The following is a 25,736-nucleotide window of genomic DNA, read 5'->3' on the forward strand; positions in this document are numbered from 1 at the left end:
TTTACAAATGAAGCACCAAAACATCATGTTAGACAACAAATTTGGTAGAAAAAGTAGTTCAATACGCAGTAATGCTATATAGTAACTACTGTATTTATGAATTTAGCACCAAAATATCACGATATATTGAAAACATTGACTACAAAAATGCATTGGATAATCCAGAACATTGGATAAGCGAGTGTTGGATAAGTGAGACTCTACTGTAATTACAACATAGCATTACTGAGCATTGAACTACTTTTTCTGTCAAATTTGTTGTATAATATGATGTTTTGATGCTTAATTTGTATAACGATTACCTAATTTGATGTTTAATTGGCTTTTCCTGAATCCCTTCTTATTATCCAACATATTCACTTATCCTGCCGGCCTGTTTATGTTGGATAAGTGAGACTCTACTGCATATTGATAATCTTATATTATCTGCTTAGAAGTGGATTATATGAGGCCCCTTCTTCACAGCTGTATAAAATGCACACTGAAGTGGATTATATGGTAGTGTGGACTCAAGATAATCCAGTGCAAAGCAGATAATATAAGATTATAAATGGGTTATATAGCTGTGTGGAAGGGCCTTGAGTCTACACTGCCATATAATCCAGTGCAAATTAGATAATCTGTGGAAGAGGCCTAAGTGAAGCCTAAATCTGCCTGTCCCCTAACTGAACCCTGGCTGTCCCTTGGCTGAATTGGTTGCTAGGAGACGAAGTGGGCAGAGATTACCCCTCTAAACTGGCAGCAATTGGATAAAAACAATTATTGCTCTCCCTCTAATTAGGAGTTTATTTTTCTTTTCTTTTTGTTGTATTTTACTGGAGCCGTGGATGATGGTTTGTGTTGTCAAATTTCGAGGTTGGGCGGCCTGTAGTTTTGTTGTTTTGTGGGTTGCCGTGATGCCATCTCTCATTTATATATATAGATATAGATAGATAATAATAATAATCCACCTCTCCCGATGGCTCAAAGCAAGATACAGCGAAGTCATAAAAATGTGAGCATATACAATAAATTACATAGATAAAACACAAAAATATAAATTGCACCAAACACAGATACAGAGTTGATATATAGTAGCAGTAGAATGCAAATCAAAACTAATGATTGAAAGTTGACTGGGTAGACCTGCCGAAAGAGATGAGCCTTCAATTGCGTTTTAAATTCTGATAACCAGTTTAGCTGTCAGATGTCTTCCAGCAGGTTATTCCACAGTTGTGGGACAACCAATGAAAAGGTCTTCTGGGCGACAGTTGCCAGTCAGGGTCTGGCTGGTTGGAGGAAGTGTCCGCCAGATGAACTATGCATCCTAAAGGGTGGATTGTGCAGGAGAGGGCAATCCTTATGGAGGGGCTTGTGGATTACATTTGATTGTTAGCTCAGTGACACTTCTGTACTTTTTAAAAGATACAAAAATATACAAGTTTGTATTTTCTTTTTTTAAAAAAAATAAACCATTATAAGCATATATCAGGCGAGTGTTCCCTCAATAAGCTATTCTATACAGGTGTGTAGTTCCTTTTTAAAGCATGTGTAAAGCTGGAGTAAAACTGAAGAGAAACTGCAGGCTAAGCATGTTCAGCTCTTTAAGCCGCTCCTCATAGGGCTTGTTCTCCAGACCTTTGATCATTTTAGTCACCCTTCTCTGGACACGTTCCAGCTTGTTAACATCTCCCTTAAATTGCGGTGCCCAGAATTGGGCACAGTATTCCAGGTGTGGTCTGACCAAGGCAGAATAGAGGGGTAGCATGACTTCCCTGTATCTAGACACTATACTCCCATTGATGCAGGCCAAAATCCCATTGGCTTTTTCAGCTGCCGCATCACATTGTAGGCTCATGTTTAACTTGTTGTCCACGAGGACACCAAGGTCTTTTTCACACGTACTGCTGTCGGGCCAGGCATCCCCCATTCTGTATCTTTGCATTCCATTTTTTCTGCCTAAGTGGAGTATCTTGCATTTGTTCCTGTTGAGCTTCATTTTGTTAGTTTTGGCCCATCTCTCTAGTCTGTTAAGATCTTTTGAATTCTGCTCCTGTCTTCTGGAGTATTAGCTATCCCTCCTAGTTTGGTGTCATCTGCAAACTTGATGATCATTCCTTCTAACCCTTTGTCTAAGTTGTTAATAAAGATGTTGAACAGAACTGGGCCCAGGACGGAACCCTATGGCACTCCACATGTCACTTCTTTCCAAGATGAAGAAGACTAATTGGTTTGAGCATCCTTTGGGTTCATTCACTTAGCCAATTAAAAACTGTGAGTGATTCTGACTGCCATAAGTCCCATGGCCTTAGTATTTCTTGTATTATTTGTCTTCAGCATTGTCCGTCAATGCTTAACTTTCTGGAAGGCAATCTTCCAGGGCTCTATGGTCCTGTGGCATTGACTCTCCTGCAATTTGTTTAATTGATGGTGGAATATAGTGTGGCCATTTTAAAGAACATGCATTAGAATTAATTTAAACCAATGTTTGTTTTTTTAAAGTTGGCAGTAAAGGTTGCTTAAATTATGAGGAATTAATTTTTACTGAATTCTAATTAATTAATGGTGGGTGATGGTGAAATGCTGAAGTAAGATAAATGTTGTTAAATAAAATGTAATTTGAAATAAAGAAATTGAAACAGGGTGGGTATAAAACAGAATGAAGGAAAATGAAATTATAGCCTAAACCCATACAGAAATCCCGCCTTTGAGCATTTAGGCAATCTGAAAGGTGATTCTTCACTCTGTTGCAGTTCTCCATCTGTGCACGATGCTTCATCTTAATTTATCGTTAATATTCGCACCAAAACTGTCCACATTCTGTTTTAATCATATGACTCTTGTGACAGTTTAACTTTGTGAAATTTCATCAGAATTTTTATTAATGATAGCATATTTAAGTGAACATGGGAGTTAGCAACAATGAAACTAAGATAATAAAGGGATAGACGTAGAACAAAATCTGTATCAAATTTATTTACAGAGGGAAAGTTTATGATCTATCGTGATACTATGGTAGGTTGAATCCGCAGCAGATTTAAAGTAATTTAGCTACTAAATTATCAGTTCTTGAAATACTATGACCATGTCCTTTTTTTTCTAGAAATGGGTGCAGCTGGCAAAGAAACTTGATAAAGGAATTGATCCATATACATTTGCCCCATCTGGGCATTGATAAAGCTCATGTCAAGATTGACCATGTTGACTATGGCTGTGGTTGTCAATTTGATTTCTTTGTGAAAACTATATCATTATTGGTATATTGCTGTATCATTCCAAGTTGAATTTGAGTGAAAGCACATTTTGTTATGAAATCAACCATCTTAGCTCATTGTCAATCTGGAGTGTAAATACGTTAGATGTAATGGATTGTGTGTGTGTGTGCTGAAGTGTTGGTTCTTAAAATTATTGAACTTTATATTGGAAATATTTTCTTAGTTCTCATACAATCCTTTTTATTTTAGCATTTTTATTATGAAATAGGTTTTAGGGCAACACTTAACTGTCCTGCATGTTATTGTTTAAAAGAAAAATAGAATAAGCTGGTAAGACAAAGAACTAGCTTTCATTTTAATCCAAAATTTGTATGCCAAGCCCATATGAAGTATAGGTCAGATAATGTTTCTGTGCTTTCAGATGTGGGTGCAGTATAAAGGAGATGACAGCTGGATTGGCTTGACTTTCAGCAAGCAGTTATATCAATATTTTTGGGTTGATAATTCATCGTCAGTATTTCAGAATGCATGGTGAGTCTTATTCTAAAATATCCCTTCGTTATCAGGCTAGTAATCTTCCAACTTTTGAAGTATAAGGAGAATGAATATATTATTGTATTAGATTCATTTATCTGCCAACATTTTTTTCTTTTTCTAGCTGAAGAGTGGGGACAAATGTTTAACGTTAAATTACACTTCTAATTACAATTGCTAGTCACCACAAAAATGTTTATTCTGTTTTCAAAATGATTCAGAGAAGCTCTAGTTCTTCTGATTCTCATGCTTCTCAGGCCATAGTGGTTTCAATAATATTTTATTTGGTTGTCGTCTCACTCGTTCAGTCGTTTTCGACTCTTCGTGACCTCATGGACCAGTCCACGCCAGAGCTCCCTGTTGGCCATCACCGCCCCCAGTTCCTTCAAGGTCAAGCCAGTCACTTCAAGGATACCATCCATCTCGCCCTTGGTCGGCCTCTCTTCCTTTTTCCTTCCATTTTCCCCAGCATCGTGATCTTTTCCAAGCATTCCTGTCTCCTCATGATGTGCCCAAAATTCTTCAGCTTTGCTTCTAATATCCTTCCCTCCAGTGAGCAGCCGGGCATTATTTCCTGGAGGATGGACTGGTTGGATCTTCTTGTGGTCCAAGGCACTCTCAGGATTTTCCTCCAGCACCAGAGTTCAAAATCTTCCTTCGCTCAGCCTTCCTTATGGTCCAGCTCTCACATCCATAGGTTACTATGGGGAGTACCATTGCTTTCACTATGCGGACTTTCGTTGCTAATGTGATGTCTCTGCTCTTCACTATTTTGTCAAGGTTGGCCATTGCTCTCCTCGCAAGAAGTAGACATCTTCTGATTTCCTGGCTGCAGTCTGCATCTGCAGTGATCTTCGCACCTAGAAATATAAAGTCTGTCACTGCCTCCACGTTTTCTCCCTCTATTTGCCAGTTGTCAATCGGTCTGGTTGTCATGATCTTGGTTTTCTTGATGTTTAACTGCAGCCCGGCTTTTGCACTTTCTTTTTTCACCTTGGTGATAAGGCTCCTCAGCTCTTCCTCACTTTCAGCCATCAGAGTGGTATCATCTGCATACTTAAGGTTGTTAATGTTTCTTCCAGAAATTTTAACTCCGGCCTTGGATTCATCAAGCCCCACACGTCGCATGATGTGTTCTGCGTACAAGTTGAATAGGTAGGGTGAAAGTATACAGCCCTGCCATACTCCTTTCCCAATCTTGAACCAATCTGTTGTTCCGTGGTCTATTCTTACTGTGGCTACTTGGTCTTTATACAGATTTCTCAGAAGACAGACAAGGTGACTTGGTATCCCCATCACACCAAGGACATGCCACAATTTGTTATGGTCCACACAGTCAAAGGCTTTAGAATAGTCAATAAAGCAGAAGTAGATGTTTTTCTGAAACTTCCTGGGTTCCTCCATTATCCAGCGGGAATTGGCAATTTGGTCTCTCGTTCCTCTGCCTTTTCTAAACCCAGCTTGGACATCTGGCAACTCTCACTCCATGTATTGCTGGAGTCTGCCTTGCAGGATGTTGAGCATTACCTTACTGGCATGGGAAATAAGTGCCACTGTACAGAAGTTTGAACATTCTTTAGCATTTCCCTTTTTTGGTATGGGGATGTAAATTGATTTTTTCCAATCTGATGGCCATTCTTGTGTTTTCCATATTTGCTGGCATATGGCATGCATCACCTTGACAGCATCATCTTTCAAGATTTTAAATAGTTCAGCTAGGATTTATTTATTTATTTATTTATTTATTACATCATTTCTACCCCGCCCTTCTCACCCATCAGGGGACTCAGGGCGGCTTACATCGTCTCCTGCTGCCTTGTTGTTAGCAGTGCTTCTTAAGGCCCATTCAACCTCACTCCTCAGGATGTCTGGTTCTAATTCACTCACCACACCGTCAAAGCTATCTTCTATATTTTTATCCCTCCTATACAGATCTTCTGTATATTCCCGCCATCTTTTCTTGATTTCTTCAGCTTCTGTTAGGTCCTTGCCGTCTTTGTTTTTGATCATGCCCATTTTTGCCTGAAATTTGCCTCCGATGTTTCTGATTTTCTGGAAGAGGTCTCTTGTCCTTCCTATTCTATTGTCTTCTTCTACTTCCATGCATTGCTTGTTTAAAAATAGTTCCTTGTCTCTCCTGGCTAACCTCTAGAATTGTGCATTTAATTGGGCGTATCTTCCCTATCGCTGTTTCCTTTCGCCTTCCTTCTTTCTTGGGCTACTTCCAGTGTTTCAGCAGACAACCATTGTGCCTTCTTGGTTTTCTTTTTCTTTGGGACGTACTTTGTTGCTGCCTCCTGAACAATGTTGTGGACTTCTGTCCATAGTTCTTCTGGGACTCTATTTATTAAATCTAGTCCCTAAAATCTATTCTTCACTTCCACTGCTTATTCATTAGGAATATTGGTGAGATCATATTTAATTGGTCTGTGTACTTTCCCCATTCTCTTTAGTCTGATTCTAAATTTTGCAATAAGAAGTTTGTGGTCTGAACTACAGTCAGCTCCGGGTCTTGTTTTCACCGACTGGATGGATGTCCGCCACCTTTGGCTACAGAGGATGTAGTTAATCTGATTTCGGTATTGACCATCTGGTGAAGTCCATGTGTAAAGCCATCTTTTAGGTTGTTGGAAGAGAGTGTTTGTTATGCACAGAGAGTTTTCCTGGCAAAATTCTATCAGCCTACGTCCTTCTTCGTTTGGTTGTCCCAGACCATGCTTGCCTGTGATCCCGGTTGTCGTTTGACTGCCTACCTTAGCATTCCAATCTCCTGTAATGAGAATAATGTCTCTTTTTGGTGTGTTATCCAGTAGGTGCTGCAGATCCTCATAGAACTGATCTAATTCTGCTTCTTCAGCAGCTGAGGTTGGGGTGTATATTTGTATCACTGTGATGTTAAACAGCTTGCCTTGAACTCGAATTGAGATCATTCTGTCATTTTTTGGGTTGTATCCAATCACTGCTTTCGCAACTTTATTATTAACTATGAAGGCTACTCCATTTCTTCGGTGTTCCTCTTGTCCGCAGTAGTAGATTTGGTGGTCATCTTTTGTGAAGTGGCCCATTTCAGTTCACTAACTCCCAGAATGTCTATGTTTAATCTTGACATCTCACCGATAACCACGTCCAGTTTGCCCTGGATCATAGATCTTACATTCCAGGTTCTTATAGTGTGTTGATCTTTAGAACATCGGATTCGTCCTTCACCTCCAGCACCGTCGGCCATTAGCCTTCCTTTCAGCTTTGAGCTAACTGCGTCATCACATCTGGGGCTAGTTGGACTAGTCCTCTGCTCCTCCCCAGTAGCATTTTGACCATCTTCCAACCTGGGGGTCCTATCTTCCGATGGTATACCGACATTTCTCTGGTTGTATTGATCCACTTAGTTTTCATGGCAAGAATACTGGGGTGGTTTGCCATTGCCTTCCCCAGGGATCGTGCTTGGTCTGACCTCTTCGCCATGACCTTCCCATCTTGGGTAGCCCTGCACGGTATAGCTCATGGCTTCATCGAGATATGCAAGCCCCAGCACCGCGTCAAGGTAACGATCCTTTGCTGGGGATTTTATTTAATAACCTGCAATATCAGCAAATGTTTTGCACAGAGCCATTTATCCCTTACATTTGTAGAGTAAGAAATCAAACAAAGTGATCTCACATTCACCAATATTGCAGGTTCTTTGACAGACATACAGGCCTTGCCCCTACACAGTCTTTGACTAAACATAAAGTGCCTTTGATTAACTGGATATTTATGTATAAATATGAATCTTAAGTTATCATCTGTGAACTCAGCAGCCAACTCTTTTCCCTCATTCTGTCTTGCATCCTGTTCTAATGTAGCAGGCACAAAATTAAAAAGAATGGCTTGGTGCACCTGAGCATGCACAATTAGGATTGAAGTAGTGTTCTCATCAAAAGCCACTCAGCTCTGGAATGTTCCATATGAGGCTCTGCATGGGTGCAAAACCCATACATATTTGTGAGTTCGCAGATGATCACTTAAAGAAGCACAGTTACCTACAATGAAACTATTCTTCCTGTTTTGGCAAAAATGATCAAGCTGTTTCAACCAAATTCAGACTATAGACAAGCAAGATATCATATCCTGCCATGATCTAAAGCAGTGGTTCCCAATCATTCATCACCATGGTGTTTTGGACTTCAACTCCCAAAAATTCCAGCCATCTTACCAGCTGTTAGGAATTGTGGGAGTCCAAAACACCTGGAGGACCAAAAGTTGGGAACCACTGGTTTAAAATGCAGAACTGTAGTATACCATTTTAAATGAGACTGGTTTGATGCTTTAAGATGTGAAAAGAAGAGGAAAGGGACCCCGTATATGGACAGGCTTATTCTTGTCTTTTAAAGTCAACGTGATTGAATAAGGATGATGATTTTCAAAAGCTGAAAAAGCTTGATTTTGTCTTAAGCTCCAGAATCTTTGGGTTGTGCATAGGAATGTTCAGATGTATGAACTTGTATCAGACTGATCACAGCTGTAATCTCTAAGTGCATTTCTAGATTATTCTTAATAGAAGTTTGAAAATAATTGGCCAAAACTCACTGTGGTTTTTGAAGGCTTTGAATAGCATCATTAATATTACTCAGTCTTAAGAATTTGTTTCTCGGTTATTGTTACAGCTTTTCTTCCTCTTAAATGTTGGCAGGGTGGTTAGACGAAACAGAAGAAAGACACATGCCACTTTCGACTGTGGAGTTGCCTTCAAAAAGTATCTTTCTGTGACAGATTGTTCCCATCTAAGAAAATGGGTTTGCAAAAGAGAGAAAGGTAGCTGACTAAGAATGTCACACTTGCTAGAAACTGATATTGTTGAGTCGTGGGGATTTGGATAGTCAACCATGATATGATAGAACTTCTGTTTTTGTGGTTTCTGCACTTTCATTTTTGTCTGGTAGACTGTTTTCTGTCGTACCTCAGACACCATGGGAAATTTGATGACATATAAGATGATAACTGGATAATAAAGGAGTGTGTATCAGAGGTGACAAAAGAATTCTCAACCGAAACCATTTTCTTCAACGGTGTAAATAAATCATACTGGTTACAATCTTATTAATTTTATTTGCAGTTTCAGTGATATTTCTCCTGCCTTTTTACATTCAGTATATACTTAAATCATTAATATCACAAGGTCGGTTGGTGGGAATGAGAGTGGACTTTTTTCTCATTAGCTCTCTTTTGGCTCTGGAACTTCCTTGTTCCCAAAGAAGCTAGAATGTTCTCCTCCCTGACCTCCTTCCAGCTAAAGACCCTTCTTTTCAGGCAGGGCTTTTAAAGAAGCAAATTTTAAAGATCAACTCAGGGGGTGCTGTGCCTTTAATTATGAATAGGTTTTAAATTGTATTATATTGGTTTTACTGTAAGCTGCTTTGAGTCTATTTTTTGGAGAGAAAGAATGGAGTATAAATAACATTAACAAAAATAAGAAACAAATTAAGGAACATTGGGACATTCTCGCCATATTTTGTAGACTTCTGGGACATTTTAGGCCCAGAAGGATTAGTTTTTACAACATGTAATAAGATGAAGTCACTTCCTGTTTACTTCCTATTTCAAAAAAAAGGTCTCTCCTAGACTGAAATTGTCCTGAACACCTCCATAACATGACAGGAATACTCCACACTTCCTAGAGGGCATTCTGGGGCAATTTGTGTAATTTTTTCAAATTACATATTTCTAGTCCTAATGGCCTAGGGCAGTGACGGTGAACGTTTTAGAGACAGAATGCCCAAATTGGGGGGGGGGGGGCAGCCCGCGGGGAGGGTGAGCGAGCGGCAAGCTGGTGAGCAAGAAATGGGGTGGGCAAATGGGCAAACAGGGCATAAAATACGTTAAAACAAACATGTATTTTCTTTATACATACTCATTCAAAAATGTGAATCAACTTGTTCAGCTGATTCAGCAGAGTGTATGTATCCATTACTGATTTTACAGGTCACATATACATTAATCATCAGATAAAAGCCCTGGTTTCATTTGATGAAGAATGGGATATAAATCAAGTAAATCATCATGATATCATTATATGCAGAATAATTACTATCATTAATATTTATTCCATTTCCTCTCAGTTGATTTATATTTATTTTAAACAGTTGTTGATCTCTTTACTGAGCATCCTGGAAGAGCCTTTTACTTGCCTACTGGGAAAGCTCCAAAGTATGCTACTTTAGATAAAGCCAAAGATGCTTGTTTAGTTTTACAAAAATGTACTGGAGTGGTAGAAGTAGCAAAAGATTTCATGTTGCACACTGGTATGGAGATATATAACACTAGGGACAAAAAAGTGAAGACCTGGACCAAATCAGGTACGTCCTGAGAATGTTTGTGTATTTCAATATTTTTATTGTGTTATTTACTGAAATGTATGTGATTTAACACGATGTGCCATGTATACATTGTTTGTAATGGTAGCAACCTAGGATGATTTGGTTGGATGTCCCATTAGGCAAATAAAGCATTGGCTTCTGTGTGCTAGGGATGAGTTAGAAAGGTAGAGGCTGTCGAAGTAAGTGGAAGATGCAAATTTTTGAATTAATAGAATCTGATTAAAGGCTTGGTTTGATTCATTCAAAGAATTAAAGGTAACAAAAAATTAAAGTATAACATCTATTACATCTGAATGTACTGCAGCAGAACTTTCTTTATTCTCAAAACTACTTAATGCTCTGAGATCATTCTGATATGGTTCAAGCAAATGTCACAATTGTTGTGTCTTAGAATTAAATGTCGAGGAAGTCATTTTCCCAATTAATTTATTATATAGCTCAGACATTTCCCCCACAAATTAGGTTTTTCGTTGTGTTGAAGATGCTTATTAGTGAGTAAATTTATAACTTATTTTGTATCTTATTGTAATCTAGACTTTTCTTTCTTTCTTTTTTTTTTAAAAAAAGATTGTGCTGCTGGAAGGTTTGGAGAAAGGTGTGAGCATATATGCCAAAAATGTGATGATGATGTTTCATGCAACCCACATACAGGATTGTGTGGAGACAGTTTGTTTTGCAACAAAACAGATGCAACTTTCACTTGTGAAAAAGGTGACATGCAAACCTTTTATGTGCTGTCATGTTTTACTATTCCTGTGACTACAAGAATTCTAAGTGCCACACAAATGCTATGGTATAATATAGGATTGGGGAATATGTGATGCACACATGTGTTGCACTAAAACTTCCATCAGATTTCAAGGATTATAATATCTGTCAGGCTAAATAATCTATGGCTTTTGGGATTGCATGCCCTAGCCTTCTACTAGGATTTGGAATTGAGACTGCTTTGATTTGCTTAGTAGATTACCTGCTAGGCTTGTACATTTCGGGTGAACCTCAATCCGTTTCTGCTGGCCAAATTCCAGGAGATCCACGGATCCATTTTCGCATGCCTTTTGAAAACACGCGGCTTGTCAAATAATTGTTTTTAGTCCGCAGCCAAAGGATCTGGGAAGATACGACCCATTGGCAGGAATGGGGAACTTATGAGGCTCCCCTTTCCATTCCTGGGACTCTTTCCTGTCTTTCTTTCTTTCAAGGGAGCCTGTGTTTGAAGAATGTGGTTAAGGAAGCATCCCTCCTGGGACCCTTTCCTATCTTCCTTTCAAGCAAGTCTGAATTTGAAGAACGGGGTTATGGAAGCATGCTTCTGGGACCCTTTCATTAGACACAGCTTGCGTAAGACACATTACAGCATTTTTCTATTCCGATTGGCCCAACAGACAGGGCTCACAGAAAAACCCCATGTGAGCAGCACACAGCAGCCTCTCCATACTACGTGGTGCTGAATAGGGGAGGAGGAGCTGTGATCGACTGCCACATCATACTGTAACGGACAAAAATACATGACAGCTGAGCCCTTATCATTACAGCCGTCCTCAAGCCAAAAAAGCCAGATTGGCCAAAGGGAACTGACCACTCTGAATCTGTGCATAAGCCTGTTACCTACAGTCTAATGGATTGATGCGGGGAGCATGGTTTTATAGTTTCTCCTGAACCTCTCAGTGGATTTTAATATTTTTAAACATTGTAACTTTTGAGACTACATAGCTGGATTAGGAGGACAAAATTGCAGTCTGTGTGGACACAGAAGATGGGTTTGGCAGAGTGTCCCTTTGCATTCTCTCTCTCTCTCTCTCTCTCTCTTTATATATATATATATATATATATATATATATATATATATACACACACACACACACACACACACACACACACACACACATATACATACATACATACACATTTTCTAAGGATTATGAATGAATGAATGGTTTGTTGTATCAGCCATAGGCCATGACATTAAATAATATACAACCTTAGAAGTACAACAAGCACTTTCCAATATAAACATTAAAACTTATTCTCTCTACTGGCTCTTTAAAATTATAAAGCTGTTTGGAGAATAATTTGGAGATCTGAAATGATATTTCACCAATAACCTGATAATAGCCAGTTTATTGCTTGTTATCTGACATTGCAAACTGGTAACCTCTCAATTAAACTACTGTAATGAGTTCTATGAGAGACTGTCCTTGAAGATTCAAAAGCTGCAGCTAGGGGAAAATGCAGCTGCTCAATTGTTGATGGGGAATATCATTTGAGATTTCTAACTGGTTACAACTCAATTGATGTCTTGGGACCACTGAAACCCTAACTAGAATTGATCTCTACCTACTGTCTTGGAAGACATCATTCGGGAGTGAGTACACTGATAGAATGTTAGGGGAGCTGTATGTGTTACATGTGGACCTCTTTTATCTCTAAGGCAGAAAATCCCACATTATCTGCTTTGAACTGGGTTATCTGAGTCCACACTGCCATATATTCCAGTTCAAAGCAGATAATGTGGGATTTTACTCAGCTGTGTGGAAGGGGCCTAGGAAAGCTGAACGGACCTTGTTAGCTTGGACAAATAACTAAATCTTGTTCAGTCTATGAGCAAAAATTGCTGTCTTCCTGTAAACTGTTTGATTATTATATTTAATGTTTGGCTGTCATATGTAGCAAAACATAATCAAACTGCATCTAATTCCGCATTTCTTTTTATATTCCAGGGGCCTTGATTGGTGGGAGGTGTCCTACTGAAGATGGCTGGCTATACTGGTATGGCAGTTGTTATTACATTAGTGGAGCAGAAATCCAAAACTGGATGCAGGCAGAAGATATGTGTAGAAAGTATAGTGGCACAGACCTTCTCTGGATTACCAGTGAAGATGAGAAGGTATGAAATTTTGTTTTCACATTGCATATATTTTCTTGCATGATATTATGTATGCAATAAAGTATCCCTGATAGAAAATATCTATCTTTAGCACTTTTATTTGTACAGGCAGTCCCCAAGTTACGAAGATAATAGGTTCTGTAGGTTGGTTCTTAAGTTGAATTTTTAAGTGATAACTCCAGCCAAAAATATATAATTTTAGTTTTGGATAGTGTTGGCTTGTTGTGAACTTCATTGGCTAGTTGTGGAAACAAGGATTGGTGATAAAGCTTCAATGGAGACATCTTTTGCCCATGATAACTTTCAGGAGTGAATTTCCATCCTTGGAGGTAGTTTTCTCACACCTCCTGTCTCACCCCCTATGAGTCATTTGTAAGTTGGGTGTTTGTAACTCAGGGACTGCCTGTATATGCTTTTTAAATTGGTTATGTAGTATTTTACAGAATAAAGTTCCATTTCATAATTTTATACATTTTCTCCCTAAAGAAAGCACTTCTTTCTTTACTGCCCAGAGGAGTCTACTGGACTGGCCTTCATGGGACTTGGTTTTGTAGCCATTTACATTGGTCACACAGACATTATTTATTTACTCCTTCAAAATGGTGAGTTGAATGAGGCCTGCTGCCACCAGTAGTAATAACCCTCCAAGTTCTGAGTTAAAGTTAAGTGAACAAATCTAAAATAATGAATTTTCTGCTGTTTTTCATGCATAATTTTCTAAAAAAATATCTGTGGAGATTTATGAGAACTAGATAGAAGTTACCTAAATCTTGTTGTATTTACACTGTTCAAACTTTTGAAATTTGTGTCTGTGAAATAATGCTCAAGTTTTACTATTTAAAATATTACATCCCCACACTCATATCTTGTAATTCAGCAAAATATCCTTTTTAAACCCAGCAATACTGATAGTAGCCTGGGAGAACAGAAGTAAAAATTGTGGATAGGAGAAAAATTCCCAGCAGCATCCTAATACCTCTATTGTCTGTTGTACATGAAGGATTTGGTCTGAAAAGAACTTTTATGGAGTAGAGAGGGAAAGAGATCTCAAGCAAAAGTAGTGTGCTTTACATGAAGCTTCTCCAAACTGCAACAGTAAGATTGGTATCAGGTGTGGATTTTATAGACTACAGTAGTTGTCAAAAGTCAGATGCCAATTAGAGAGCAAAATAGAGTTTATTAAAGCAACAGTCCAAAAAATAGCTCAACAAACTAAAAAGACTTAAAACACTTAACTTTCAGTGTTATTAAGTAGAACAAGCGGGAAAAACCCCAAAAAACAAGAACTGGCAAATAATCCGGATTAGCCAGAGATATAATCCAAGTTCTAGAACTTGACCCAAAAGTTCACAATGGGCTGAAAAACAGAGGCATGAACTAAAGCAAGCAGTATTGAAGCCCACAGACCTTTCCCAAAACTCAAAAGTACAAAAAGGAGTTCAAAACAAACAAACGCCCAAACTGAGCTAGGGAACTCCCAGTTGAGAGCAGCAAAACCAGCAAAATAGCAAGACACTGGCGAGCTCGCAGCAACTGCTGCTGGAACGTACACCAAACCAAGAGTTAAAGGAGCAGAGCGGGAAAGCGTCGTCAATCCGGTCCGAAGTCAGGATAAGCAGACAGCGTTTGTATCAGGAGTGAAGGTAGTAGTCAGCAACAGCAGACAGCCATAGAATAGAGAATGACGTTTTGTAGATTGTTTTATATGAATGGTTGTTTTTACATAGTTTTTAGGCATTGAATTTTTGCCTGTTTACTGTAAGCTGCTTTGAGTCTCCTCGGAGAGAAAGACGGGGTAAAAGTGATGTAAATAAATAAATAAATAATAAATAATGACGCCAAGCCACGGATTGAGAGCGAAGAGCAAAGCTGAGTCAAGTTCCAGTCCAAGGTCCAAGAGGTTGAAGGTCACAACACAAAATGGCACAGAGAGCCAAAGCAACGAGGGCAAACATCAGCTAATACAAAATAGTAATAACAGTGCAGTCCAGGAAAACCCACACAATTCCAGCCCTCCGTTGCAGAATAACCCAGATTAAATTTACATCCGTTGCAAAGTCCCAGTCCACTCTTCAGTAACACACACAGGAAACCCAATGGCGCCCAGCAACACCTTGCCACACGCAAGGTATAATGGCCAAACAACCCCAATATATCCAGGTCTCCCTGGGCTTCCAAACTATCCACGCCCAAAGAGCAGGTGTCTTATCTTCTTAATTTGAATCAGAACTCCACACAGCCAATGCCCTTGGTCAGGCGTTCCTAATTCCTCATCAGAGTCCCAATCATCCTGCCCATGCCCAACTCTATCCACACCTGTGGACCCACTCTCACTCCTCCAAGCAGATCAAGTGGGATCTGCTTCTGAAGACACCCAAGCTTCTCCAGCATCAGCAGTATCCATGGGCCCCGATTCATCCCCAAGCACCTCCGGTGCCCGTGCCCAATCTGTGCCCAATTCCTCCGTTAACATCTGTTCCCCAGCATCCATTTCCACCTCAGGATCCCCACATGAATTCTCCTCAGAAGACTCCCCATCAGTCTCCCTGACCCTTTTCCTAAACAAATCCTCCAATGAGCCCTCCTCACGAGGGGTTTTCCTTCCTCTCCTTATCCCACCACTATCATTCACAGTCTCCGAAGGCGCATTCACAACAGTAGCCTTAGCAATGTCAATTCAAGGTGCTTAATTAAGATGTAACAATGCATCACCAGACAGCTTGGGAGCAGGATATCTGAATGTCTACCTCCTCCCATATGAACCTGCCAGAAATTTGAAATCTTCAGAGCTACACATTACAAGGCTTTTCTGTAACAACACCCTGACTGCGGAACTCACAAGTCTTCTAAACCTCAAAGAAAAAGCAAAAACACTTTTCAGCATAGCCATTAATGTCTGAAAATACTGCGCTTTAACTTTTAAAATTTTGTTTCACATGTTTTAAATGATTGTTTTTAATTTTAAATGTATTTTAATATGTTTTTAAATGTTTTGATCTTTGCACTATTTTAATTGTTTTTATTTGTTTTTCTCCTTGAGAACTCTTGTGTGCTGCGAGGCAATACAGAGATATCTTAAATAAATAATCCCAGTAGATTGCTAGGGACCTAAGTGGCCTCATATGCAAACCTTTTTCACCAACTGTGATGCCAGGCCAGAAAGTGACCCTTCCCAGACAGATACACAGTAATGATTGTTATCCTCTGGAAAGCTCCATCTTAAAATATGGTAGTTTGCTATAAGCAGTTGAAGACTGCTGGTATTATTATTACAGTAGAGTCTCACTTATCCAACACTCGCTTATCCAACGTTCTGGATTATCCAACGCATTTTTGTAGTCAATGTTTTCAATACATCGTGATATTTTGGTGCTAAATTCGTAAATACAGTAATTACTACGTAGCATTACTGCGTACTGAACTACCTTTTCTGTCAAATTTGTTGTCTAACATGATGTTTTGGTGCTTAATTTGTAAAATCATAACCTAATTTGATGTTCAATAGGCTTCTCCTTAATCTCTCCTTATTATCCAAAATATTTGCTTATCCAACGTTCTGCCAGCCCGTTTATGTCGGATAAGTGAGACTCTACTGTATTATTATTATTATTATTATTATTATTATTATTATGTTTATTTATACCCTGCTTTTTCTCTCCACAAAGGAAACTCAAAGCAGCTTATGTTATTCTACAAATATACAAAGATTGAAACAGAATTAAATATCAATTACATTAAAATCCCTAAAAATGGATTAAATCATGTTCAAAGTTAAAACAACAGCACCCTCTGACTTGATCTTAAAAACATTATTCTTTAAAAGCCTGTTTGAATAAAAAGATTTTAACCTGCCAACACAAGGACAGAAGGGAGGGGGCCATTCTGGCTTCCCTAGCCAGGGAGTTCCAGAGTCATGGGATAACCACTGGGAAGGAAGGACCGCTCTTTCATTTCCAAAACTGAGCTTGAGATGGAGGTGGGACCAAGAGAAGGGCCTCTCCTGAGATCTCAGGGCCAAGGCAGGTTCGTACAAGGACATGCGTTCAGACAAATAGCCTGGAACTGAGCTGTATGGGCCTTTAAAGGTCATAACTACAGTAGAGTCTCACTTATCCAACATAAACGGGCCGGCAGAACGTTGGATAAGCAAATATGTTGGATAATAAGGAGGGATTAAGGAAAAGCCTATTAAACATCAAATTAGGTTATGATTTTACAAATTAAGCACCAAAACATCATGCTTTACAACAAATTTGACAGAAAAAGCAGTTCAATACGAAATAATGCTACGTAGTAATTACTGTATTTACTAATTTAGCACCAAAATATCACGATGTATTGGAAACATTGACTACAAAAATGCGTTGGATAATCCAGAACGTTGGATAAGCGAGTGTTGGATAAGTGAGACTCTACTGTAGCACTTTTAATTGTGCTGGGAAACAAATTGGCAACTAGTGGAGCTGCTGCAACAGGGGTTGTCCGCTCCCTGTTTGCCAGCCCCAGTTAGCAACTTGGTTACAGCTCTTTGGACCAGCTGAAGTTTCTGAACACTCTCCAAAGACAGCTCCACCTAGAGTGTGTTTCAGTAATCAAGACGGGATGTACCACTGTGGCCAGATCCAACATCTCAAGGAATGGGTGCAGTTTGTGCACCAGTTTTAATTGTGCAAAGGCCCTCCTGGCCACTGCAGATACCTGGGCCTCCAGGTTTAACACTGAGTCCAGAAAGACCCTCAAATGTGGGCCTGTGTCTTCAGGGGGAGTGTGACCCCATCCAACACAGGCAGATGACTGACCAAAAGCACTTCTGTCTAATTTTCAATTTGTTTGTCCTCATCCAGTCCATTACAGATTACATACACTGGTTTAGGGTCAGGACAGCTTCCTTGGCTTTAGGTGGGAAGGAGTAGTAGAGTTCGTCATCTGCATATAGGTGACACCACACTCCAAAACTCTGGATGACCTCTTCCAGTGGTTTCATGTATATGTTAGACAGCATGGGGGAACAAAACAGAACCCTGGAGAACCCCACTAAACCCACTAAAATGGAGTAGATCAGATACATTCTGGAATCTGAGACCTGGCATATAAAGTTAGAACTTTTACAACAATGCTGAGTTGGGATCCTTGACACAGATACCTTGAGAACCAGAATATGGTCACTTGTAAACCCTATAAAAAGAAAGGGATTTTCCACTTAAACCTCATGATAGGACAGAGCTGCAAATTCATGCCTGATCATCTGATGACCCTTTTTAGAAATGACAATTTTAAAAGTGGATTGGCTGCATTGTTGTGCATATGAATGAATAATTGGGAGTTTCCCCTCTGCTCTTTGTATGATTGAATTAACCATTATCAAATAAAAGTTGATAAATCCAATACTGGTTGTCTGAAGAATCTACTTGTTTAAATTTGACTGTCACTACAGTTCAACAAAGAATCTGCAAATAACATAGAGACTGTATTTTTGATCACAGAAAGGCCAGAGCTTAGTCCATCCTGGGAGAAAGACACATTGACCTCCTCTACTCTCTCTGAGTGTTGCTGCTTCTTGCCTTTTTAATACCTAGGCAGTAAGGAAAATTGTAATGGTTACCTCTTTCTTGGCACTTCCCTTCAAAGGACCTCTGAGAGAACAGTGGGGATCAGTGTTTCTTTTAGGTTCTCCTGGGTTGGACTAAGCTCTTGCCTTTTGCCACTGAGAAAAGGGCACGGTTCTTTTTTTTTTCATGAGAGTTAAGGTACACTACTCAAATTGACCTGTACATAAATTGACCCAGGTTTCTTGGGGTTGATTTTTTAACTAAAAATGTTAGACTTATACATGCGTATACATAGCCAATTGTGTATATTATTTTCTAAAATGTTTATTTTGTAAATCGAGGTTATGGACTGGGAAGTGGACATTCTACTGGAGGTGCTGTATACATCTGACTGCTCCTGAAGGCGAAATGACAGGAACTCACTGTGGTAGTACAGCATCATTCATTTGCAAGAAAAGAGAAGAGGGTAATACAAATGAAAACTCTTGGATACAAAGTAATAACTTTTTCTCCAGAAAATTTAAAAAAAACAAATCTTGGTTTTCCCATTTATATAAGGGATTCATTTTATTACCCCACTATATGTAATGGGACTTTAGCATCTGGAGATTTTAGTATCCACAGGGAGTCCTGGAGTCAAACCATAGCAAAAACCAAGAGTGCACTGTATTGCTCTCATGGGCTCCATCCATATTTTCATATAATGCAGTTTGAAACTGCCATATATGGTCAATGAAGACTCATATAATGCAGTTCCATAAAGTTGAACTGCATTATATGAGTCTACACTGACTATATAAGGTAGTTTTACACTGCATTATATGAAAATATGGATGGATCCTTAGACATTAAGCTAAACCTTCTATTAAGTATTGCTGACTTCTCTTTTATATGCTAGTATACTTTTGGTTTTTTAGAGGTTCATATGTAATTTCTGAATTTTTTGAAAGTGTTGGCTTCCTGTTGAAGCTTTCTGACGGCACTCGCGAAACCATCCCTACACTAAAACATGTTCTTACAGTACATACAATAAACAAAACAACATTAAAAACACACACACAAGAAGGTGGATAGCAATTTGCCCATAACACACACGATCCTGCTTGGTCACTTCACTCACCAAGAGATGGATCAACAGCAAATACTTGCCACCACATGCACAAGTTGCGGCATGTTCACCTTCTTTGCACAACAACTACTCAACTACACCTGCACCAAGTGTAAACAGATGACTTTGATGGAGCAAAGGATCCAACAACTCGAGTCCGGCATTAAGACCCTTAAGGACATTCAGGCACTCAAGCTCTTCTTGGACACTGCACAACACGCTGCTGTAGATCTGCAACCTGCATCACACCAACACCACCATAATCAGGAATTTTATGGGGAGATCAACTCAAAGGTAGACAACCCTCAGGCTTGGATGGAGGTCACCCATAGAAAGAGACACAGGACCAGGCAGCCTCCGCAGAAGTCCTCTGCTCAGCTGGATTTACACAACAGATTCCAAATTCTTACACCACTAACATACAATCAGGAAACACATCTTGTGGAGGACCACAGTTACTTAGATACCATTCAGTGGGCCACCCTTGATCAATGCGCAGGGGATAGCCCTGACGGGGACAGTGCATCACCATATTCACGCTTATGTAATCATGCAAATGCTCCATCCCCAATCGTAGACCAGGTGCAACAGGAACACACTTGGGAGAGTGATGGGCTCTTGGACACATCTCAATGGATTGTCATTGATGAATGCACTGGGTATGTTGAGGAGGAGGACAACACTTTACACCTACATGATTCACTTCAACAGGAACACTCTTCAGAGGACATACACACTGTCTTGCACAAAAAGGACCCTGTCAATCCTCAAAGGAAACAGGTCTTGGTAGTAGGTGACTCCCTCCTTAGAGGAATGGAAGTCATCATTTCCAGACCAGATGGGATGGCTCGAGAAATATGCTGCCTCCCAGGGGCAAAAATACACCATATCACTCAGAGGCTCAGCAGGCTCCTAAAGCCCCATCACCCTCCCCCCCCCTTATGTTGATTCATGTAGGAACCAATGATACTGCTAGGCATACTTTTCAAAAGATCAAAATGATTTTCGAGCCCTTGGAAGAAAGCTAAAACTGTGTAATGTACATGTGATCTTTTCATCCCTCCTCCCCGTTGTAGGACATGGCTCTACAAGGGCCAGAAAATTAGTACAGGTCAATAACTTGCTCAGAAAATGGTGTCAAGAGGAGCATTTTGGCTTCCTTGACCATGGCCTACTCTTCCAGGAGGATGACCTACTGGCAAGTGATGGGGTGCATCTCACACAAGTAGGAAAACATCTTTTTGCACACAGACTCACAAACCTCATCAGGTGCACTTTAAATTAGATCCACTGGGGGAGGGGAACAACAGCCTGGCGAACACTATATTACCCACGACCACAGGGAACCGCCAAAAGGCTAAACGGAGGGCTGCACAAACACAGCAACAAAAAGTAAAAAATCTGTATATTTAAGAAAGCTGTAGGTTAATTTCAGATGGTGGGTAAAAGTGGATCTAACCCCGTATTAAAAAAGAACAACAGCTGATGTGATCTGGAACTTTGGGTGAGTTTTTTTGATATGCTGTTTCTGACTGGATTGTAGCTTGCATATGTTTTGTATGCTCCCTGACTTCGAACCAGCTTCAAATTGGGTTTTAGTGCCTGTGTAGAAGGACTCTTAGTCCATTGTTTTTCATAATACAACAAGAGTATTTTCAGTGCTAGTTGGCTATTTGCATTTCTGGTTGTGTTCCTGCTTTTTGTGAGGGGAATGTTTTCTATCTTGTCTTCCAAATTAAATTTCAACAACCCGGAGATAACCAAAATTTTTGGTCAGTTTAATTTTCCCATTTGACTTGTTACTATGTTCTAAGTAGAAAGCATGCTTAGATGGACGAGGTTTTTGTAAAACCAAGGGCTGATTTGCTAAATGAATTACTTTCATGTTATAGAAACTATGGATTTCCATATATTTCATGGTTATTACCTGATTGGTTATGCCAAGGATACTAAAGCTGTCATCCATAAATCATTAAGTGAAGCCTTTCAGCATTGTAGGTTGGAAAGGACACTTTGTACTGGAGTTCAAAAGATGACAAATGACTACAAAACGTTTCTTGCAAGGCGATTGGTGCTTATTAGTGGATCCTCTGCAAATTTATATACAGCATATTTGAAAAGTGGTATGTATGTCTCACAAGGTTAGGATTATGTAACTGGTGCATTGTAATTATACTTTTTATATCGATAAGGTCTTACTAAAATTTTATATCCATAAAATGTTACTCAAATTTATATGTATTTTATGTATTTAAATCTGGAAATTTAACCTACAACTTTATTGACTGAGAGGCAGTGTCTTAAGCTTGGCTAATGATTAAGCCCGCCATGGAGATAGTATTTCATAGTTTATGAATGAATAAATCTTATTGTGACAGTCATAGACTAGGAGTACAAAACATTAAAATATTAGAATCAGATATATATATATATATATATATATATACACACACACACACACACACACACACACACACAGTAGAGTCTCACTTATCCAACGTAAGCGGGCCGGCAGAACGTTGGATAAGCGAATATGTTGGATAATAAGGAGAAATTAAAGGAAAAGCCTATTAAACATCAAATTAGGTTATGATTTTTACAAATTAAGCACAAAAACATCATGTTATACAACAAATTTGATAGAAAAAGTAGTTTAATATGCAGTAAGGTTATGTTGTAATTACTGTATTTACGAATTTAGCACCAAAATATTATGATATATTGAAAACATTGACTACAAAAATGTGTTGGATAATCCAGAACGTTGGATAAGCGAGTGTTGGATAAGTGACACTCTACTGTATATATCCACACACACACACATACAGTAGAGTCTCACTTATCCAAACTAAACAGCTAGCAGAAGCTTGGATAAGCGAATATCTTGGATAATAAGGAGGGATTAAGGAAAAGCCTATTAAACATCAAATTAGGTTATGATTTTACAAATCAAACACCTAAACATCATGTTGTACAACAAATTTGACAGAAAAAGTAGTTCAATATGCAGTAATGTTATGTTGTAATTACTGTATTTACGAATTTAGCACCAAAATATCATGATATATTGAAAACATTGACTACAAAAATGGCTTGGATAATCCAGAGGCTTGGATAAGTGAGACTCTACTGTATATATATAACATTAAGATAATGATTCAAAGCAGAAAGTTCCCAACATGGAGTCGTCTAGATCAGTTCTTATAAAATTTGCGGATATAGACACTGAAATGGGTAGGTTAAAATTTTATTCTTTAAAATCATCCACAATCATCCACAATCTGCTTCCTTATTTTTATAGCAGCAGCACAAATCTTAGCCACCCTAAGAGTGATCGATGATTCCTATCATCTGTGAGATATTTTAGATAATAGTCATCATTTCTACCGGAGTAATAAAAACAGCTTGAATATCTCTATAAAAATCACAATGTAGAAGGACATGCCTGGCGGTTTCTACTTTCTCCATATTGCATGGGCATACTTGTTCCTGGTATGGGCTACCCTGCAATAATGCTAATGGCAACACATTAAATCTGGCCAGGGTGAAGGATCTTCTAAATCTGGAAATGTCTAACTTTGACAAATAACTCACTTCATGGTGTAAGAAGACCCTTGCAAAATGAGATTCCTTCAACTCCAACATTAATACCAGTAATGGTCAGTCAGATGCCCTTGTTAAACTCACAGTTGTTTGTTTTCCAGCAACGAATGTTCAGGGTACAGCATCTCTGGAATTTTAGATTCTGTGAAGCTATAATGGCTAATAGACCTATTCTTTTTAAATTATTAATTAGTGTCGCAGGCAAACTTTCAAATGATGGTTCACCTCACTGGTCCAGCCAGACTATAAATATGAACTCTGTTTACATCTACACATAACACAAACTGGATTGGAATTTCTAGTTCTCAAATAACTGCACCACCTTAAGTCCATAACTGATCCAATAGCTGTTTTATAGCCGTAATAGTGAACTCGTCATTGGAGTTATGCTCCTTTATGTAATATAATGTTTGCCTTTGTATACTGGAGAGCTATTTGCTTTAAATTATTTTTGTCATAGTGAACCTCCTTAACCTAAGGAAAGATGAGCCATACTGTTTAGGTTCAGTTTTATTATTACTGAACACTTTTCATTGTTACAAGTTACAGATTTTTACAAGTTTTAAGTGTGAAAATTGAAACCTGATAATTCGATTAAGCCTTTATAGTCAGCAATGAGTTGTTTGTGTTTCTGGATAACTTCAATTACTGTACTATCCTTGTTGGGTTACAAGACTGTTCCATAGTTTAATTTTGCCATTGGTATTATCATCCTAGGCCACCATCTTCCTCCCTATGTTAATTTTTTTAACTGGTTTAATCACTTGACTTTTGACATTTATTTTGGTAGCTTGTACACCCGGATATTATGGTTCTCGGTGTAGCATGATTTGCAGTTGTAATGGGACCAAAAACTGTAATCCATTAACTGGACAGTGTGCTGAAAATGAACAATGTAATGAAGATTACTTAATAACAGGTTGTGAGAAAGGTACAGCATTTATAGTCGTATTGGTTGTCTCTTCCTTTTGTTTCCATCCCACTAAATGAAGACTAAAACCAGAATCCATTTAATTGATGTATAGCTTTGTTGCCCACAAACACAAAATCAATTGTCAGAAGTGCTATGAAATGTTTTTCATATGCCATGTTATAAATTGACACAGAGACGGAAGTGTTAAATTGCTGAATCTAAATGCAAGTACAGTAGAGTCTCACTTATCCAAGCTAAACGGGCCAGCAGAAGCTTGGATAAGCGAATATCTTGGATAATAAGGAGGGATTAAGGAAAAGTCTATTAAACATCAAATAATGTTATTATTTTACAAATTAAACAGCAAAACATCATGTTATACAACAAATCTGGCAGAAAAAGTAGTTCAATACACAGTAATGTTATGTTGTAATTACTGTATTTACGAATTTAGCACCAACATATCATGATATATTGAAAACATTGACTACCAAAATGGCATGGATAATCCAGAGGCTTGTATAAGCGAGGCTTGGATAAGTGAGACTCTACTGTATTAGGGATGAAACTCATGCACAGCATTCTAAGGATGAGATATTTCATACATTTTTTTCTAGCTAGGAACTTAATTTTGCACAAACCCCACCCCCACTCCTTCAAAGCATCCAAATAAGAGAATGGTGTCTCACTATGCCTATATTCTGACTACTTATAGAAGTATCAGAGAGACAGTAAAAATCTTCAGCCTGGTAGCTCCATTGTGGCTTTCTCCCGAGAACTAGAAGTGCAGTAATGCCTGGGAAAAAATGGCCTCCAGAGTATGTTTGCCATAGTCTTTGGAAGCTCCGGAGACAGAAAGAACAGAATCATGACCTTATAAAAATCTTCTGATCCATTAACCATTATTGTACTTAATCAGATATATGGGTTGTTGTTTTTTTTGCACACGTAGCTTAGTCCACTCTCAGCTATTCTTTATTCTACTTGTTGAGAATGTAAATGGATCAGACCTCAGGTGAAAACAATACCTAATATCTGTCTGTCTATCTATCCATCTATCTGTAATGACTACAAAGGACAAAAAATGGGAGAAAATGCAGAAAGAAAACCTGGCATCTTGTAGGAAAAGCTGATAAGATTTAGTCCACAGAAGTTCCTTGACATAAAGTTAGGATTTTTGATCTGAAATACTTTTCAGCAATAGATTTTTTTTCAACTACTTGTTTATCATCAAAATATAGTTGCAGCCATTGCATGAATAATGTCACTATATAGCTGGATGCAGCTGAACTATTTTGCTTAGAATTGCCATCTGTAAAAGTTATTTGGGTCCAGAGGGAAATTTCATTGGGTAATTATGGCATAAAATTCTACTCTTCATTTTTCAGGTGTGATTAATCTGAAGTGCCCAGATCCTGGATGGTGGTTTTGGAGAGGTTACTGTTATTTCATACCACCGGTAAAAGATCGGACTTGGGAACAAGCAAAGACTTTTTGCTTAGCTTATCATGATACTAAACTGATGCCATTGCCAGATAGTGAAGAGGAAAAGGTAGCATTAATTTGTTCATGTAACTCTGGAAGGGCATCTGTGA

At 38.7% G+C, this 25,736-nt stretch overlaps 1 protein-coding gene across 11 annotated transcripts in view; it reads left to right on the forward strand.

The window, feature by feature from the left end:
- Positions 1-25,736, forward strand: part of LOC107983185 (uncharacterized) — a 263,915-nt gene that overhangs the window by 200,496 nt on the left and 37,683 nt on the right. For 10 of the 11 annotated variants that reach the window (XR_010002771.1, XR_010002772.1, XR_010002773.1 and 7 more), the window contains 10 exons: positions 3,616-3,725; positions 8,398-8,519; positions 9,848-10,060; positions 10,649-10,792; positions 12,802-12,968; positions 13,455-13,570; positions 18,859-18,983; positions 21,518-21,748; positions 24,019-24,159; positions 25,530-25,693. Coding sequence is in view for 8 of the 11 variants with exons in the window: in XM_062970409.1 (XP_062826479.1) it covers positions 3,616-3,725; positions 8,398-8,519; positions 9,848-10,060; positions 10,649-10,792; positions 12,802-12,968; positions 13,455-13,570; positions 18,859-18,983; positions 21,518-21,748; positions 24,019-24,159; positions 25,530-25,693 (1,533 nt within the window). In the remaining 3 variants the exon portion in view is untranslated. The remainder of the gene's footprint in view (positions 1-3,615; positions 3,726-8,397; positions 8,520-9,847; positions 10,061-10,648; positions 10,793-12,801; positions 12,969-13,454; positions 13,571-18,858; positions 18,984-21,517; positions 21,749-24,018; positions 24,160-25,529; positions 25,694-25,736) is intronic. The other variant, XM_062970411.1, reaches the window with a different exon arrangement.

The sequence above is a fragment of the Anolis carolinensis genome, chromosome 2 (genome assembly GCF_035594765.1).
Source record: "Anolis carolinensis isolate JA03-04 chromosome 2, rAnoCar3.1.pri, whole genome shotgun sequence".
Lineage (NCBI taxonomy): Eukaryota > Metazoa > Chordata > Lepidosauria > Squamata > Dactyloidae > Anolis > Anolis carolinensis.